Consider the following 17,363-nt stretch of genomic DNA (forward strand, 5'->3'; position numbering starts at 1 on the left):
ACTTTCTGGCTTCCAACGGGTGCAAAAGTTGAATCGGGCGCCTTACTGCAGTGCTACCTGACAAACAGATCATGAAGGATCGCGTTATTCCATCTCGCTCAGGAACCACCTCCGTGATGCGACCAGTTTTCCAAACCTGTCAAGGGTGAACATTGCCATGAAACAGCACCACGTTCTTAACTTATAGGTTACTTGAGGCTGTAGGTGTAGAATGATGGTAGTACCATAGTAAACACAGGTATTTGTCTCGCCATCGTTTCCACGGGTTTTCAGTCAGGCGCTGTCTGTATTTCCAACGACGAGTGAGCTCGCTGGTGTGGCAGCTGTGGGATGTCCTCCACGGCAGGTTGGTAAGGAGGTCAGGCACCTACCAACTAGAAAGTGTGCCGGCGTTAGTGGTTCCGGTTCTCCTGCATCAGGGGGACCCGCAGATAAGGGTCGGGAGTTAATTAAGACGATTTTAGTTTCGATGCCTGGGCGCAGCCATCTTAGTTTGATAGTAGCGCCCCGTATGAGTCAAACTGGGAAATTCCGCTCCGGTTCTTTTTGACGCCATCTTGGGCTGTGCGTGCGTGGTGATGCTGCGATGCTGCAATGCAAAAATGCTGTTATACGGTGCTTGTGAAAACTATTCGACACCTTCGTGCTATTTTGTGTTTTGTTTGAGCGCGCCAGCAGACCGTATGCCATCCGTTTGGCATGGCAGCAGCAGTTGGAAAGAGCATTAGCGGCCAGGGCGACTGCGAAGGACTGCGATCCGCTTCCGCAGCCCGACCTCGTCAGATTTAACTGTTAGGATGTATCTGTTGTATCTTTCACGATACATGTATCTTCAATTATATTTTATAATCGCAATGGTAACCGTACACACAAACACGCAGCGAATGAACCGTACGGCCAGCTAGAGAACCTGGAATAAAGATACTAATACTAAAGATGCTTTCCATGTCATCGCCGCATTGATTTAACATGAAGTGCGGCCCATTTCATTTCGTTTATTTCGTTTCGGTAAGGCATATTGCTACATTAGGTGGTGCATGCACTGGTATCAGCATAAGGACGGAAGAAGAAGAAGCTCGTGAGCTTTGGTGAAGACGACGTGAGAGCAGTGTCGGTTGGTGCCCGGTTAACGCTGCTGTGTTTCGGTGTGCTGTGTGCGGAGTCATCTTGGACTAATCTCTTGGCCTTACCTTGCCACGTATCATCTTGGTGGAGGTGACTCAAGATGCCCGTGCGCTCAGAACAGAATATAAGAGCAAAATAGCACAGAAAAGCTGGATTTGCACAGTGGCCGCCACCTATCTGGGCTCATAACAAAGTCAGCAACGACCGCTATGACCTCCGAGGCAGCCCCTACCATCGCAGCAACATCGGCTCAGCCAGTGGTACTCACATAGATTCGCCACCCTCCCATCTTTATTGGCGAAGACAAGCCGGACTTTGACGACTAGCCAGATGAGTACGAGCGCTGCAGCAGAAACAACCACTGGGACGCGACCATTATGCTGGCGAATGTAGTCTTCTATTTGGCGGGAACAGCTCGGACGTGGTATCAAAACTCACGAGCTTTTCCTTCTTCCGTCCTTATGCACATGACAGTGCATGCACCGCCTAATGTAGCAGTATGCACTACCGAAAGGAAACACACGAAATAAAATGGGCCGCACTTCACGCTAAATCAATGCGGCACTTGCCACGTATCATATTCGATGTTGCGCTGCTTTCATTTCGCATTAAAGGCGCGGGCAGCGTTCACCGCGGGACGCTAACTGCTGCTATCGCGTACCGAGCTTGGCAAATGTACGCGTGTATGTGGAGCGCCGGCAACCAAGTGCGAAAAGCATACGATCGAGCTGTCCTGCTTCAGCAATGTATTATTTCAAGTTAAATCACGCTGGTGAGCACTCTCAAGGTTCGTATACAGAAAACATTAATACCCAAGAAAGTAGCGGGCGGTACGGCGGCCGATGTAGCTCAGTCATTCTACTTCCGGCCACCGCAGTGTACGGACGCGGAATCATGAGCTCCGTCGGAGCGGCGATAGCGGCCGTTGCTGGCCGCGGAAACAGGTTTAGCGCCGAAGAAGATAAGGACTACGAGATCGTTTTGCCTACCCTGCCCACCGGACGTGTTGTGTTAAACACGATGTTTTTGCACGGCGACGTGCGTATGAGGCCCTACAGGGTCGAGGACTTCAGGGATGCCCTCGCTAACGTCGGTGCGCTCCCCGACGTCGTGGCGTTGGGGGCGTACCAAATCAACCATGTGTGGGCGGTAACCATGAACAGCACGGAAGCCGCGAAGAAGCTGGCCGCCTTAAAGGAGCTGGAAGTCGAGGGACGCCGCTGCCTCATATTCGACCCTGAAGACCAGCAGGTGAAGCTACGCCTGCACTGGATGCTACACGGTGTCCAAGACGAGGACATCCGGACTGCTTTCGCGGCGTTCGGAAACGTGACCGAGGTGACGCGGGAGCGTTGGCGCGTCGTTGGAATGAAGGAAAAGGGATCCACCACGAGAACAGTGCTGCTCAAGTTGAAGCCAGGTATGAAGGTGGACGACCTGCCCCACCAGCTTCGCGTCGCCGGCGAGTTGGCTCTCGTGGTGGTTCCCGGGCGGCCGATGCAGTGCCTGCGGTGTCACGGCACAGGCCACGTTCGCCGTGACTGCAAGGTGCCCAGGTGCTCCAAGTGCAGGCGCTATGGACACGCGGACGCGGACTGCGTCCGCACCTACGCGTCAGCGACCGGGCTCGGTGCGAAGGACGACAACAGGGAGCTGATGGACGTCGCCGAGGCTGAGGAAGCAGCAAAGGGTGCCGACGTGCTGGACAAGGTTCCCGTGTCGCAGGGCACCTCGGTGACTCCGAGTGGCGACGCCCCCCTTGCCGATAAGCCAGAGCTCGCGCCGGCTACGGTGAATTTGCCACAGCCAAGCGAGGAGACCTCAGCGGACGCGGAGAGCCTGCCGGCTCCCAAGGACGCAGAAGCAAAGGAAGTGAGCGAGGTTCACCGGCACAACTGCGGTGATCGGACGACCACGGCCGCTACCCCTGGGAAACGCCCACATGCCGACACCAGCACCGGCAGAGACAAGGAGGCAACGCCCACTTCCGGGGAACCACCAGCAAAGGCGCCTCAAACAAGGCCACGTTGAAGCTTCGCTCAAACCTTGCGAGCGAGAGGCGGGCCGGCGACACGGCGCCTCTCGAGCACGGCCAGAAGCTCGAGGAGGACGGAGGCGTCTAGCCTTGTGCTAGGCGCGAGAGGTAAGCACCGTGCTTTCGGTCTCTTCTTCTTATTTAAAAAATGGCTCCTGCATCACCGTTGAAGGTCGCCACGCTAAATGTTAGAGGTCTGGCAGGAAAGAGAAAACAAGGCCAGGTGTACCGACTTTTAACGGAGCATGATATTGATGTATTAGCTGTGCAGGAGACGAAAGTTGACGGTGAGGAAGAGACCGAGAGCATGGTGCAACGTTTCACGCCTAGGTTTTTTGCTGTGGTTAGCCACGCTGTAGGCACATCGGCTGGCTGTGTTCTTTTTGTGAAGAAGTTGCCGGGGCTTGAAGTGCTTGGTCATTTTTCTTGTGAGTCGGGCCGGTGTGCACTTCTAGATTTTTCGCTGAATAGCACGGATTGGCGGATTGTCTGTCTCTACGCGCCTAATGTAGCAGATGAAAGGGCGCAGTTTTTCCAAGGCATCCTGCAGCGGCTCTGCACCGATAGACAACTGATCGTCCTAGGTGATTTTAATTGCGTCCTTAGTGCGCGAGACAAGACAAGCCGGCGGCCATACCGAGACGCAAGCACTGAAGTGCTATCGCGAATTGTTGAGGAGTGTAACCTCGAGGATGTGGCAGAGTGTCTCGAGGGAGCCCGCACCGTAAAGCTCACGCATTTCCAGGGTTCGAGCCATGCAAGGCTGGACCGCATTTATGCATCCCTCGACATCTTACCTGAATGCAATAGTTATGAAGTAGAGCCGGTATCGTTTTCAGACCATTGTTTAGTTAAATGTTCTTTTGGATGGGTAAAGAGAGGGAATTCTTTTTCGTGGGAAATGTGGAAATTCAATAATAAACTCTTGCAGGATGAACATTTTACCCGCATAGTAAAAGAAGAAATTGAAAAAATAAACCCAAGTAAAAATATGCACCTTTGGCAACAGTGGGAGCTGTGTAAAGAAACTATAAAAATTAAAGCAATAGAGAGGGCAACCTGTATACGGTTTGAGGAAAAGCAGAAAGAGACGGAGTTAAGGACACTGCTCCGTACGTTGCTTAAACAGGAAGCTCGAGCGCCGGGGAAAGGGATTGAAGATATACGGAAAACAAAGCAAAAACTAGAATTGATAGACGAAGATCGTTATCGAGGTGCGTTAGTGAGGGCAAGGGCAGAAGACACAGCTGCAGGGGAGGCGCCATCAAAACGAGCGCTGGGGTTAGAAAAAGCAAACGCTGAACGGAACCACATCGACCAATTAGATTGGGGCGGTATCTTGGCGGCGGACAACGACCACATCAAAGCAGCGTTCAACGCCCATTACCAAACCCTCTTCGCATCCCACACGGTAGACGCTAACACTTTTAAGAATAAGTTTCTGGCGACGATACCGCGTCTGGACGATGAAGTGAAAGAGAGATTAGAACTAAAGATAACTGAAACAGAAGTGGAGCACGCTATCGACAGTTTAAATGCCGGTAAATCGCCGGAACCGGATGGGTTCAGCGCAGGTTTTTACAAAGAATTTAAGTACGAAATCACACCTATTTTGAACGCAATTTATAACGAAGCCTACACATTAAATGCCCTGCCTCCGTCATATGGGTCATCCCACACCGTACTCATTCCTAAAACTGATGAAATAGACAAATTACGCCTGGTAACATCTTACAGACCCATAGCACTTACAAACGTTGAACATAAAATTTTTATGAAGGTTTTGGCCCGAAGGTTGCAAACGGTTATTAAGGATATAGTAGGACCACACCAAACGTGTGGGATAAAAGGGAGGTCAATAGTGACCAACATTCAAAAGGCGCGAAGTGTCCTTGAGTGTTGTGATGACTGGGATGGTCGGGTCGCCATGCTTCAGATCGACCTCGAAAAAGCATTCGAATGCGTCGATCACGAAATTTTGTTTTCCCTTTTAGAACATGTGAATGTTGGTTCAGTTATATGTAAGGGTGTGGCCCTGGCGTACCGTAACTGCACGACGAGAGTGATTATTAATAAGAGTCTGGGAGCCCCCATTCGACTGCAGCGTTCGGTGCGACAGGGCTGTCCCCTCAGTCCTCTTTTGTTTTGCATTTATATTGAAACATTGTGCATGAAACTTATGAATAATGTCAACATTAGTGCGTTTAGGTTACAAGCAGCCGAAGTGAAGCTGCTCGCGTATGCAGACGACATCGTTATTTTTACGGTTGACCAGGAGAGTATCACCGAGGCTGTCAAATGTATCCGTGAGTTCTCTCAAGTTACCGGTAGCGGGGTGAACTGGGCCAAGTGCCTTGGGCTCTGGCATGGACAGTGGCCGTCGAAACCAGACCGCTTTGCCAATGTTCCTTGGGCTCTGGCATGGACAGTGGCCGTCGAAACCAGACCGCTTTGCCAATGTTACGTGGACAGACACACCGACCAAGTACTTGGGCGTCGAGCTGGGTGCCTACCACGAAAGCGAGCATTATTGGAAAGGGCAAATGACCGAACTACGGGAGAGAGCCGAGAAGTGGAAAGGCGCAAACATGTCGATTTTTGCCAGAGCTACTGTATGCAATCTTTTTTTTTATCAGCAAATTTTGGTACGCAATGCAAGTTTTGAGTTGTTCGCGCGTAAACGTACAGAAGTTACACAGGATTTTCGCCGTTTTTGTTTGGGCAGGTAAATGGGAACGCTGCAGCAGGACGAATTTGTTCCGTCGGGTAAAAGACGGCGGTTTGGGACTCGGCCATCTGTTTTTACGGCAGGTGGTCAACCGGTTTTTGTTTTTTCGGGATGCTTCGGACCCTTTCTTACGCACCGTCTGCCAAGTTAGGCTACGGCGCCTACTGCCGGAGTTTGTTGTCTCCACCGAAGAAGCTACGGGTAGGATTTTTGGTTATTACAGGGAGGTCGTCGCTAGTGTAAGACTTCTTTCAGTGCGTTTTTCTAATGAATATTTGTCCACTGTAAAACGAAAAAAGCTGTATCGCGATTTATGTGACATTGTTTTGCCACAACCCTTGTACAGAACCTTATACAGTGGAGGTCCGGGCAGAGATGTCTTGAAGAGAGTAAAGAAAATGCAGGTGTCGCCAGGAGCTAAGACATTTTTCTTTAAATTACACACCGGAACATTATCAGTAAAGAGGTTTTTGGAGGAAAGGGATTTTTTTTTACCGTGGGGGGCGCACTGTTTAATCTGCAAGCAGCCGGAAACAATAGACCATGTTTTTTTGCATTGTTGGGAAGGGGTTTATTTCTGGGATGTTTTGCAACGTACGATAAAGAAAGAATTTCCACTAGACTCCCACGGCATCCGGTATTTAAGCATTGATAATGAAGATGGCGTTCCGTATGATTTAATCATGCTCATGGGCCTCCACTCTATATGGCGCTCCAGAATGGCGGGCTATCACTGCGACAGGGATGCTCGACCCGCTAGAATATACTTTCGAGAAAGTGTGAATTGGTTTATTGCCATACAGAAAGTGGCTGCTGAACCTCCCGAATGGCTCTCAAGGGTAGAGCCTTTGCTGTCGTTGCGGGAGTTTTAATGTACTGAGACGAAGCCAGCCTGACATTGGCTGATGATGACCTTCCAATATGTACTTTGTTTTGTGTTATTCGTGTTGTGTTCTTGTGAAATGGTATGAACCAAAGCCAGGAAATAAAGAAAAAAAAAAAGCCGATGTAGCTCAGTTGGAAGAGCACCGGACGCGATATTCGGAGGTCGTGGGTTCGGTTCCCACCATCGGCACGTTGTTTTTTTCTTTTACTTTCTGTTTAATTATCTTTCCCCTCTACAGATTACATTACTAATTTCTGTGATTATCCAAGTAAACATTAAAAAAAAAGGAAAAAGAGACATAAAGTACCATCCCCAACGCTCTCCTTGGCTTCGCCGACTGTTGGCTTCTTTCCTTCATGTACTATAACCAGCACCCTCAGTTCCCCTTCATTTTTCTGCTTATAGCTTACGGGGTCTCGGTTCTGGCAGTCTTGAACCCATAGGTAGTGTAAGAGGGTTCTAGCACAGCTTTCGCCCTCGCTCTTGATCACGTTCTACGTGACGCTGGCGGTAACACAGGACGTTGCACGTCCGCCGCTTTGGTTGAGGGTGGCGCTGGTGAACACTCTCAAGGTTCGTATACAGACAACATTAATACCCAAGAAAGTAGCAGGGGGGACAGCGGCCGATGTAGCTCTGTTGGAAAAGCACCGGACGCGATAGTCGGAGGTCGTGGGTTCGGTTCCTACCATCGGCACGTTGTTTTTTCTTTTACTTTCTGTTTAATTATCTTTCCCCTCTACAGATTACATTACTAATTTCTGTGATTATACAAGTAAACATTAAAAAACAGAAAAAATAAGACATAAAGTACCATCCCCAACGCTCTCCTTGGCCTCGCCGACTCTTGGCTTCTTTCCTTCATGTATTATAACGAGCACCCTCATTTCCCTCTTCATTTTTCTGGTTGTTCAAAAACAGCACATAAAAGAAGTAGTGTCGAAAGTACCATCCGTAGAAGTTTTTATGCAGCCTTGGTATACGTATCCCCGTCCAGTCGTAGCAGCATCGTTTTCGCGACGTCTTGTTGAGCAAAACCTCGAGAAACGTGCGCTCTCAGCTACACCATGAACGAAGACTACAAATTCGCTGCACATACAGCAGCGCTTACAAAAGCGGTGCCACCCGCTGGCGCGGCGGGCGACGGCACACTCGCTGAGCGATACTCCCTAGACGTCGCTATAGGCCTAAATTGTTTCGCATCGAAGACATATCCGACGGCGCTTTGTAACTTGTCAGCGCTAGAATAAATTGCCTCTCGTGGAATTTCCTTACTGCCGATCCCATTGTATCAGTCAAACAACGATGTAAATTTCGACGACGCCTTAGCAGCGGAGCCAGCGCGCAAACGATGAGCGGCGTGGCGCACCAGCAGCAGCTGGCTGTGTTGAGAAACTTAGGAGATCCGCGAGAAAGTACTTTTTTTTTGCTATCGGCTCATTGTCTAAGTGAAGAATAGTTTTTTGCGCGCCCTTCTGGCGCTGACAGAAGAGATACACCGTATCTTAGGCGCGGCCTGCCCGTTGTGCGTGTTTACTGCAGCGGAAGAAGCAAAATGGGCATAATATTCGTGAGTCCGTGATTGGTCTGTCTGGCTTACACAAAACGTTCATAGGCGATATAAATCAGGATAGACTGGAAAACAATGAAGCAGAGACGTATCACAGCCGCACTCGTACTGTCCCTGCATGCTTCCCGCATACGCTCTCGTCAACCATCTTGCGACTTCTTTGATTATTTGGGCAGTCTACGAAGACGCGTTGGTGTACCGATGACATTACCACTAAAAGAGGCGATAATAAAGGTATTTTAGTCTCTCAAACGACAGTATACCGAGGTGCAAGGCCGCTCTGCAATACATGAAGCGTGCGAATGCACAGCCCACTCGGTACTGGCAACAATGGGCCGGCGCAATAATTCTGGTTACAGAGTATTTTCCTCCTCTCCTGCTCGCTCTCGGTAAAACGGTCTAGAATGGTCTGCGAAGCTCACGTTGCTGCATCCAAGCACGTTCTTTAGTGCGATATTTATGGATCCGCTCCCAAAAGCCTCCCCGCCAAGCTACCCTTTCCACGATGAATTTCCATTCAATCCCTTGTTGAGACAAATAATCTTGAATTGTGTGACAAATTCCATAGTTTCTTCAGTTCCGCTGCAATCCAATAAAAGCTATTTGTATTGTCAGAGTACATTGTGCTGCAGATACTGCGAAGCGCTTGAAGAGGCGAAACGCCGAGAGGAAGCTACTCGTTGACAGGTCGCTCACAACCTCTAGGTCATTGCGCTCTGGTCACTGCGAAGGTCAGGAGCAAGATATAAGTCTTTTTTATCTTGTCTTCGTCAAAATAGGCCCCGCAAAGTCGAGGCCTGTAACTGAAAAGGGAACTGATTACGACACCCTGTCGCGGGGCAGTGGCGCTACAGGCACTCTTGCGGTTCATTTTTCTGCACACCCAAAACTTCCTGCACGATCTGACGGCCTCGTGTGATCCAAAACCTTTCGCGCAGTTGGGTTAGTGTGTACAGGCATTCCGCATGCAGCAGTCGTTGGTGAGTTCTCTGGATCAGGATATCGACAAAAGGGTGAGACGCAGGCAGAACGACTTCATGAGCAGTCTCATCGCTTAGGTTTGGGTGCTGTAGACGCCCTTTTAGTCGCAAGTCCCGTGTCATCCATAAACACGTTTAAACCTCTAAGTTCTGAAGGTCCTTGAAAGTAACCGTCTTCGTTTGGAATGCCGTTCACGTTGCCAAAAGCTTCTCGCTGAACCTCCTGGAGAAAACATTCTGCGCCTGTTGGATTTCGGGTGCGCTGAGCGGGCCCTCAATCCTCTTTCCGATCACAGTTGTGAACAAATCGTCGCACCCAAGCTCGCTGTGGGAGATTCAGATTATTTTCTATTACAGGCTTGTGCTGTGCTTGCGCGAAAAATGTTTCACATAAAAACCAGGCTAGATGGATTGTGCTCCTTTGGCTAAAATGAAGTCTGAAATTAAAGGAATCCAATCCATCACACAGGATTGCGTGGCAAAAGTATCAGCTCTGACTGTCCGTGTTGACGACACTGTCCGCGTCGTCGCTTGTCCGTGTTGTCGCTTATTTTCTATGAGTTACAAAATGCCCATAATGAATCGTGGAGTGAATCTGAAAACCTAATAGTCAACCTCTGTAAGGAGAACTTAAGAATAGACATACAGCCACGAGATATTCACCGTCACATAAGCTGGGTACCTTTGCGGTAAATAAGACGTGCCCAATTACTGCCAGATTCGCCGACTTCAAAGACAAAGTCAAGATGCTATCTGAGGCCAGGAAGCTTAAAGACACCGGCCATACCATTGCTGAGGACTTTTCGCCTAATGTTCGAGCAGCTCGCAAGCATTTAATTAAATTTGGAGAGGCTCATGATCTAAAATTCAAACTCCGATTTGACAAACTGATCTCTGGCAAGAAAACATATATATCTGATGCCTATTCTGGCACATTCATTGAACGCACATCCTAGCAATCATTACTGCCCCATGAAAAAATTTCTCCATCGATAAGTCCTTCTCTATCTTTTCTTTATACTAATATACGCAGCATTATTCCAAAGAAAGACACTGTGTATTCTTGTTTCTTCGAGTCCATGCAATATCATCCTCTTAACTGAAATATGGCTCAATTCATCCTTTGTCTATTCCGAAATCCTTCGACATCTTTCGTAAAGACAGGACCGATAACTCACGTGGAGGTGGTGCATTAACTGCCACAAATTGTCTTCTGTAATGTCAATTAGTAAACTTATCATCCCCATTAGAAATGATTTGGTTATGCTGCAATAAAATAGCAATCGCGCACCCTCATTGGAGTCTGTTATCGCCCACCGAATGCTGACGTATCCTTTGTATGACGCTTTGAACACGCTTGCGAAGGTATATACAAATAATCCAGTCCTACTTTTCGGTGATATCAATCTGCCCTCTACCGACTGGTCTGACATTTATTCCACTTTATCGAAAGATAACATGGCTTCCCAATTTGCTAACACGTGCCTCACTTTTGGATTGACACAACTTGTTACTCAGACGACGCGCACCATTCTTGTAACATTCTTGACCGTATTTTAACTTCTCAACCTGAAAGCTTTGCCGCAGTTACACACCTTCAAGGCCTAAATGATCACTGCAATATTCCACACTTTATTCGCCTGTAATCTTCTCGAAAATAAAAAAGGGAAAAAGAAAATTACACTTTACGATCGTGGTGATTTCTCCAGCCAAACTTAAGAGTTATTCTAATTTTTACGAAAGCTTCGCTTCCAAATATCGCTCTCGCTCAAACGAATCTAACTGGCTCCTTTTGAAATCGGAAATGCAAAGGCTATACATTCCAGCTATTACAGTAACTGAACGAGTGCAGTCCCCCTGGTTTATCACGAAACTAAAGCGTCTAAATAATAAGAAAATAAACGTCTCTTTCGCCGTGCTAGAATCAATAACTCTCAACTGGCATGGGACAAATGTTACTCTGCTGCTAACAACTACGATTCAGCTGTATTAAAAGAAAAGCGAAAATATTCCTGCTCTAAGGTAATTCCATGCTACAAGATAACCCTAAAAGCTTTTGGAAATGTATTTGCCCCAATGAGAGTAATACAATATCCCCTTGTGACTTCGACGGCTCTCATATTCCCGACTCCGAAGTAGCTAATGTATTAAACAACGTGTTTTGTTCCATATTCACCCATGAGCCCCTTCAAAATGCTCCTGATGCACCTTGTTACAATTATTCTCAGATACCTAGCGGTATCACTAAAATTATTGACTCGTTAAATATACATCTTCTGTTGGGGTGGATGTACTGAATTCTAAAATATTACCTAAAGGAAAGGTTATTAGCGCAACAAAAAGACACTCACAAATAAGCACAAATAGACACACAGGACAGGCGCTGTGCCCATTTGTGAGTGTCATTTTTTTGCGCTATTAACCTTTCCTTTATGTGACTATGCATCAACTAGCCCAGCAATCAGTTTTAATTGGCTAAAGCATTAAAGCACACTTAACACATTTGCAGTTTAATATTCTCTCTCCTGTTTCAGAATTCATTAACCACTAGTTATGTTCCAGAAGTTTGGTGGATTGGCAAAATAATTCCCGCATTTAAGAAAGGCAACAGATCATCTCGAAATAATTATCGACCCATTTTCATCCCTTGCGCCTGCTCCAAAATGATAAAACATGTTATTTATTCGAGCGTGGCCACCTTTTTGTTATCTGTTTGTTTCTTCTACCCTAATCAACTTGGTTTTTGCAAGGGACGCTCATGTGACACTCAGCTTGCTCTTTTCCTTCATGACCTGCATTCTTCGATTGACCAAAACATTCGTGTTGGCACGTTGTATTGGATTTTGAAAAGGCATTTGATAAGGTTCCCCATAAGCGCCTAATACGTAAACTTTCTAATCTTTATCTCTATCCCCCCGTGGTGGAATGCATACGAGGATTCCTGCCTAATCGACAACAATTTGCGTACGCAAATTTTTATTGCTCTCCGATGTCCCCCGTCCTCTTCGGAGTACCCCAAAGATCTGTCCTTACCTCTTCTCTTCCTAATATATATCAACGATCCACCCTATAACATCTCAACCATAATTCGCCTATTCGCTGACGACTATATTCATATATCGACCTATAACTAATCACGCAGATAGTTCAGGCCTACAAGAAGATATTAACGAAGTGCTAGCATGGTGTGACCAATGGCTCATGACGCTGAATATAAGACTTTCCAGCTATCATTCCACCACCGCTTTAACTATTTCGCTCCTACTTATTACAATAAAAACAACCCTGTTGCCCTTTCTGACAACCTGCGAATACATAGGTGGCCATATCTCTAATGATTTAACCTGGTAATAACATCACTAACTCGGATAACCGCTTGCTAAGCTATTTACGTCGCAATCTAGCACTTGTACAGTCTTTTTTTAATTTACTAGCCTACGAGACCCTAATTTGTCCAAAACTAGAATATGCTATTGCTAGTTTCGACCCTCATCACAGTAACCTAAAAACAATCCTCGAATTCATTCCGAACCGCGCCTCTGGATTTATTTAATCAGATTATTCTTACAGCAGCATTATTGGAGCATTAAAAGCACAGCTTAGCCTTACCCCCTGTCATCTCGTCGCAAAACTCCCCGTCTCATTCTTTTGCATAGATTTTATCACTCGTTGCCTTCTGACAACAATGTTTTCAGACCACTCTACCGCTATTCCCGCAATACCCACCCCAACGCTGTGTACCTCCCGCGCACGCGCTCTGGCAGATACCAAAACTCGTTTTTCGTTCAAAAACCTGCCTGACCGTATTGCCACCATCAGTGACCTGCCACGCTTTAAGTCTTCAATCGAAGCCCATCTTTCAAGCCTTCCCTCATAAATATATTTTGCCATTTTTGCCCACCCCTCATGTAGTGTCCTGGCTAGGGACTCTTAAGGTAATAAAGAAATAAATAAATAAACATGGCTGACCGCTAGCTTTTTACACTTCGTTTCTTCATCGGCTCTCTCGGTCGAAATATCAGCTGGCGTGTTAGGCCAGGTTGTTGGGGACCTATCAAGCCATTTGGACTCTTTCCACCATTTTTCACACCTCTTGAGCGCATCCGAAGAAATTCCCCGAGTTAGGATATCTGCTGGGTTGCTGATCACTGGGAAGCGTCTCTAGTCGCTTGGGTTTGTTTTCCCTTGCATATCTGCAACTCCGTAGCCTACAAAAGGCTTCCACTGATTGGCTGATTCCTTCATCCAATATAGAGCAATTATGGAATCTGTCCACACCACAGTTAGTGTGTTGGAGTCCATAGACAGACTTCTTCCGTACCACAATGTAAACGGGTAGAGAAAATTGCGGAATTGGCGATATAAGTGAACAGGTTCATCCGGACAAAAGTTTTTGATTGGAAGTTATTAAATGAAAGGGGGAATGCTACTAAAGCGAACCGCAGCCGAGGAAGCGGGCCCGGGGAGACCCCACGTATCTCCCTTGGGAAGTAGCGGAAGGGATAGGTTGTGGGGGAAGGGGAAGTAGGAATGAGGATCGGGTTTTGGAGTTTTGGAGCGGAATATGGCCAGCGTAGGATTTTGACTGACAGACAGTTTGAGCCCAGCTCCCTTTCGGGCCTCCGTAGAAGGCGAGCACTCGCTTTTAGCCGAATGTACGGCCCTCGGCTTCAAGATCATTCCACCCCCATAAGGCGTTTGCCAGGCTTCCGGCGTCTAAGACAGGTTTCCTTCATGAAGCCGCTTTTGAGGTTCCCCGTCCTCCTAGCCCGGCTCCCCCACCCCGACTCTACTTGAGGTACTAGAGAGGTAGTTTTTCCCTAGGGTTCATTCCTACTCCAAGGTACTAGGCAAGCGACCAGACTTCAATCTGGCGTGCACTGCAGGATACTCTTCCCCGGTTTTTGTCCGTGTGACCTTGCCCATATTCAGTGGTAAAGATTCTTTGAGGTATGCGACCTTCCGAGCGCCTATCAAGGCACCGAGAAACTCTAGTCATGGTAGGGATAGCGTATTGAGAGGTGCCACACGCGTTTTGGCCATGACTGGGAGACTGTTGTTTTCTTGTCGCTCTCAGGTACGCAACTGATCCATATGCTTGTGGGCTTGCGTCCGTGAATATGCGAAGTTCGTTTTTGCTGTTTGCTTGGTCTTCATTCCGACGAGGATAGAAATATTCTTAAGGTGATGCACTGAAACGATCCAGTTGCCCCATTATTCACTCACACCTTGCGGCAGTCCCGTCCCAGTCTAAGCCAAGTACCTAAAGGTCTTGAATAAGCATTTTTGTTATGACCGTCACTGGGTTCAGCAGACCGAGTGGATCGAAAATTCTCGCTGAGGCTTGGAGCACGAAGCGTTTAGTGTTCCTGTTGACAGTAAGATGCTCCAGCGCCGTTTTCACGGAATACTTGAGCTCGTCGTTTTCTCTGTCCCACTCGAGCCCCAACACTCTTGCTATGGCTGAAGTCGTCGTCGCAGTGTCGGCGCCGGCATTTCCAACGCCGTCAGCATCGAACCATTGTTGTAGGCGTTCGCCGTTTCATCCCTGCTGAGCCCGTATTTGCTGTGCCTCCTCATAAAATTTATTTGCCTCTTCTTTGCTGCTGACTCCTGTTATCAAATCGTCAATGTAGAAGCAGCTGTCTAAGATTTGTGCGGAGAGGTCCTCAGAGACGTTAAGCAGGTGATTGTGGCAGCCGACATGAAAAGACTACTTGTGGCACCAAAAGGATCTATGTCACCCTATGATCAGCTTTCACGTGACGCAGATGAATACCTGAGGAATCGCAATTTTTATTTATTTATTTATTTATTTATTTATTTATTTATTTATTTATTTATTTATTTATTTATTTATTTATTTATTTATTTATTTATTTATTTATTTATTTATTTATTTATATCACCAGTACAACTGGAGGAATCTACTGGAAAAAAGCTGCTTTTGCAGCTTGACGGGGCCCGGAGAACCCTTACAAAGTATTACACAAACACAAAGCAGTCGCATCGACATGTAACAGAATAGCTACAGGAGAATGATGCATGTAAAAAAGAGGAAAATACACACTACAGGATACATAAAATTAATACACTCTATAAATGCAATTATTTGGTGTAAAATATGCCGGTATTAGGGTCGCCTACTGCAAAAAAAAAATAGAAGTATGCGTAAGGACATGTAGAAAAGTCACCCATACATGCGTCGCGGTCCTCACTTTTGATGCCAATCTGAAGGAAGGCCTTCTCGTTGACGGCGATCAATGCAATTCCGTGGCATCGAAAATTTATAATAAGCCGCAACAGGTCGGGGTTTAGGATCGGGCTGGTAGTGAGTGCATTGTCAAGTGACATGTGTGGTTTCAAAGATGCATCGAACACCATGCAAACTTCGGTGAGAGGAACGGAAAACAGCACGATGAGGTATATAATACACCGAGACGAGCAGCGCTGTCGATTTCATCAACTGAAACCCTTTCAGCAAAGCCTTTATACATGTAGCCGCGGATGGCTGCATCATAGCCTGCCCTTGCTGGGTCTCAGACGCCGCATCAACCTGGCCAGGCGTTCTCTTGCCGTGTGATTTTTGCTGATGATGTCGACTGCCACTGCTGAAGTGATGAAAGCCACTGAAGGTTTCAAACGCGAAATGCGGTTGAAATACGCTCAATGAATTAGAGGATATCATTTTGTTCTGACGCTGCTGATGATTTCAAAAATGCTCTATCTGAACAGAAACCTCTGACTGCATGGGACAAAGGGGGAATGTGCTGTCTTAAGGCAGGAAAACAAGTACCTAACTGATAGGCTGACTAAAGCAGAAGGGAGAATTGTTGAACTGGAGCAATACAGCCCTTTCAATAATGTAAAGATAAAGGGCTTGCCACTCACCGCTAAAGACAGAGTGGCTGAGATGGCCTTGCAAATCGCACAAACCACCAGCATTCCACTAGACCTTGCAGTCATTGACATCGCGCACAGCGTTAAAACCAGGAACATCAGACAATAATCTGATTGTAAGATTCACGACCCGTACAAAGAGAAACCAGTTTCTTGAGGCAGCAAAAAAGCAGCCCTGTCAACTACTGACATTGGTTTCACTGGTCCTGCTCCACGGATTTATGTCAATGAACATTTGACACCAGACAACAAACGCCTTCAATTGCAAGAAAAGGGGAAGTGTCTTGGAAGTACGTGTGGACAAAAAAACGGTAGCATACTAGCGCGAAAAACGGAGACTTCTGGTATCCTTCGGATTAATAGCCATGACGATTTGCTAAAAATGACATAAGGCGACGCCATTGCTCATCACACTGTTGTTGTTCTTGCTTTCTCCCCTCTGGAAAATGGATCGAGCCCTGCACGTCTTTTCACACCTTCACAATTTATTAAACATATTGACCTAGATTAAAATAATAATAATAATAATAATCAGCCTGATTATACCCACTGCAGGGCGAAGGCCTCTCCCATATTTCTCCACTTAACCCGGTTCTGTGCTAGCTGCATCCACTTGACCCCTGCGAACTTCTTAATCTCATCCGCCCACCTAACTTTCTGCCGCCCCCTGCTACGCTTTCCTTCCCTTGGAATCCAGTTTGTTACCCTCCGCGACCATCGATTATCCTCTCTTCGCACTACATAATCAACTCATTAATACATTTCAACATGCAATCTGCCGTCAACAACGCCGATCAATTGACTCAATTTTCGGCAGGCTTAAGGATATCGTTTGATATCATCTGTTTAACCGAAACATGATATCTTCATGACACCGATGTTCTGCGAATACCGGGGTATAACTCTTTTTATGTTAACCGTGCTACAAAACGTGGGAGAGACGTTGCCCTGCTAGCGAAAAACACGTACGCCTGTGAACTTTTATCTGGTCACTGCTTCTGTAATGGTGATATCGAAATGCTCACTGTAAAGTCCGCCCGCCAAACTTTTTCGGTTCTGTACCCCCCCCCCCCCCCCCACCCGGGAAACTTAGCCCCGTTGTTTGACTCCTTTGAGCGCGAATTATCCTTTTTTAACAC

General features: G+C 47.0%; 2 protein-coding genes across 2 annotated transcripts in view; one reads left to right on the top strand and one right to left on the bottom strand.

Moving 5' to 3' along the window:
- The window catches only part of LOC146210082 (4-vinylphenol methyltransferase 2-like), a 133,603-nt gene that overhangs the window by 39,787 nt on the left and 76,453 nt on the right, over nucleotides 1-17,363 (bottom strand). The gene's annotated exons all lie outside the window — the stretch shown is intronic.
- On the top strand, nucleotides 1,964-6,484 carry LOC146210083 (uncharacterized). Its single transcript, XM_084607463.1, has 2 exons — nucleotides 1,964-3,268; nucleotides 5,886-6,484. Exon 1 carries the CDS (start codon nucleotides 2,020-2,022, stop codon nucleotides 3,154-3,156), a length of 1,137 nt encoding a protein of 378 aa, XP_084463589.1. The 5' UTR covers nucleotides 1,964-2,019; the 3' UTR covers nucleotides 3,157-3,268; nucleotides 5,886-6,484.

Source organism: Amblyomma maculatum, chromosome 1, assembly GCF_055883805.1.
Source record: "Amblyomma maculatum isolate TAMU_Amacu chromosome 1, ASM5588380v1, whole genome shotgun sequence".
Classification (NCBI taxonomy): domain Eukaryota; kingdom Metazoa; phylum Arthropoda; class Arachnida; order Ixodida; family Ixodidae; genus Amblyomma; species Amblyomma maculatum.

Coding starts and splice junctions, on each gene's coding strand:
- LOC146210083 (XM_084607463.1), top strand. CDS start 2,020: ATGAGCTCCGTCGGAGCGGCGATAGCGGCCGTTGCTGGCCGCGGAAAC.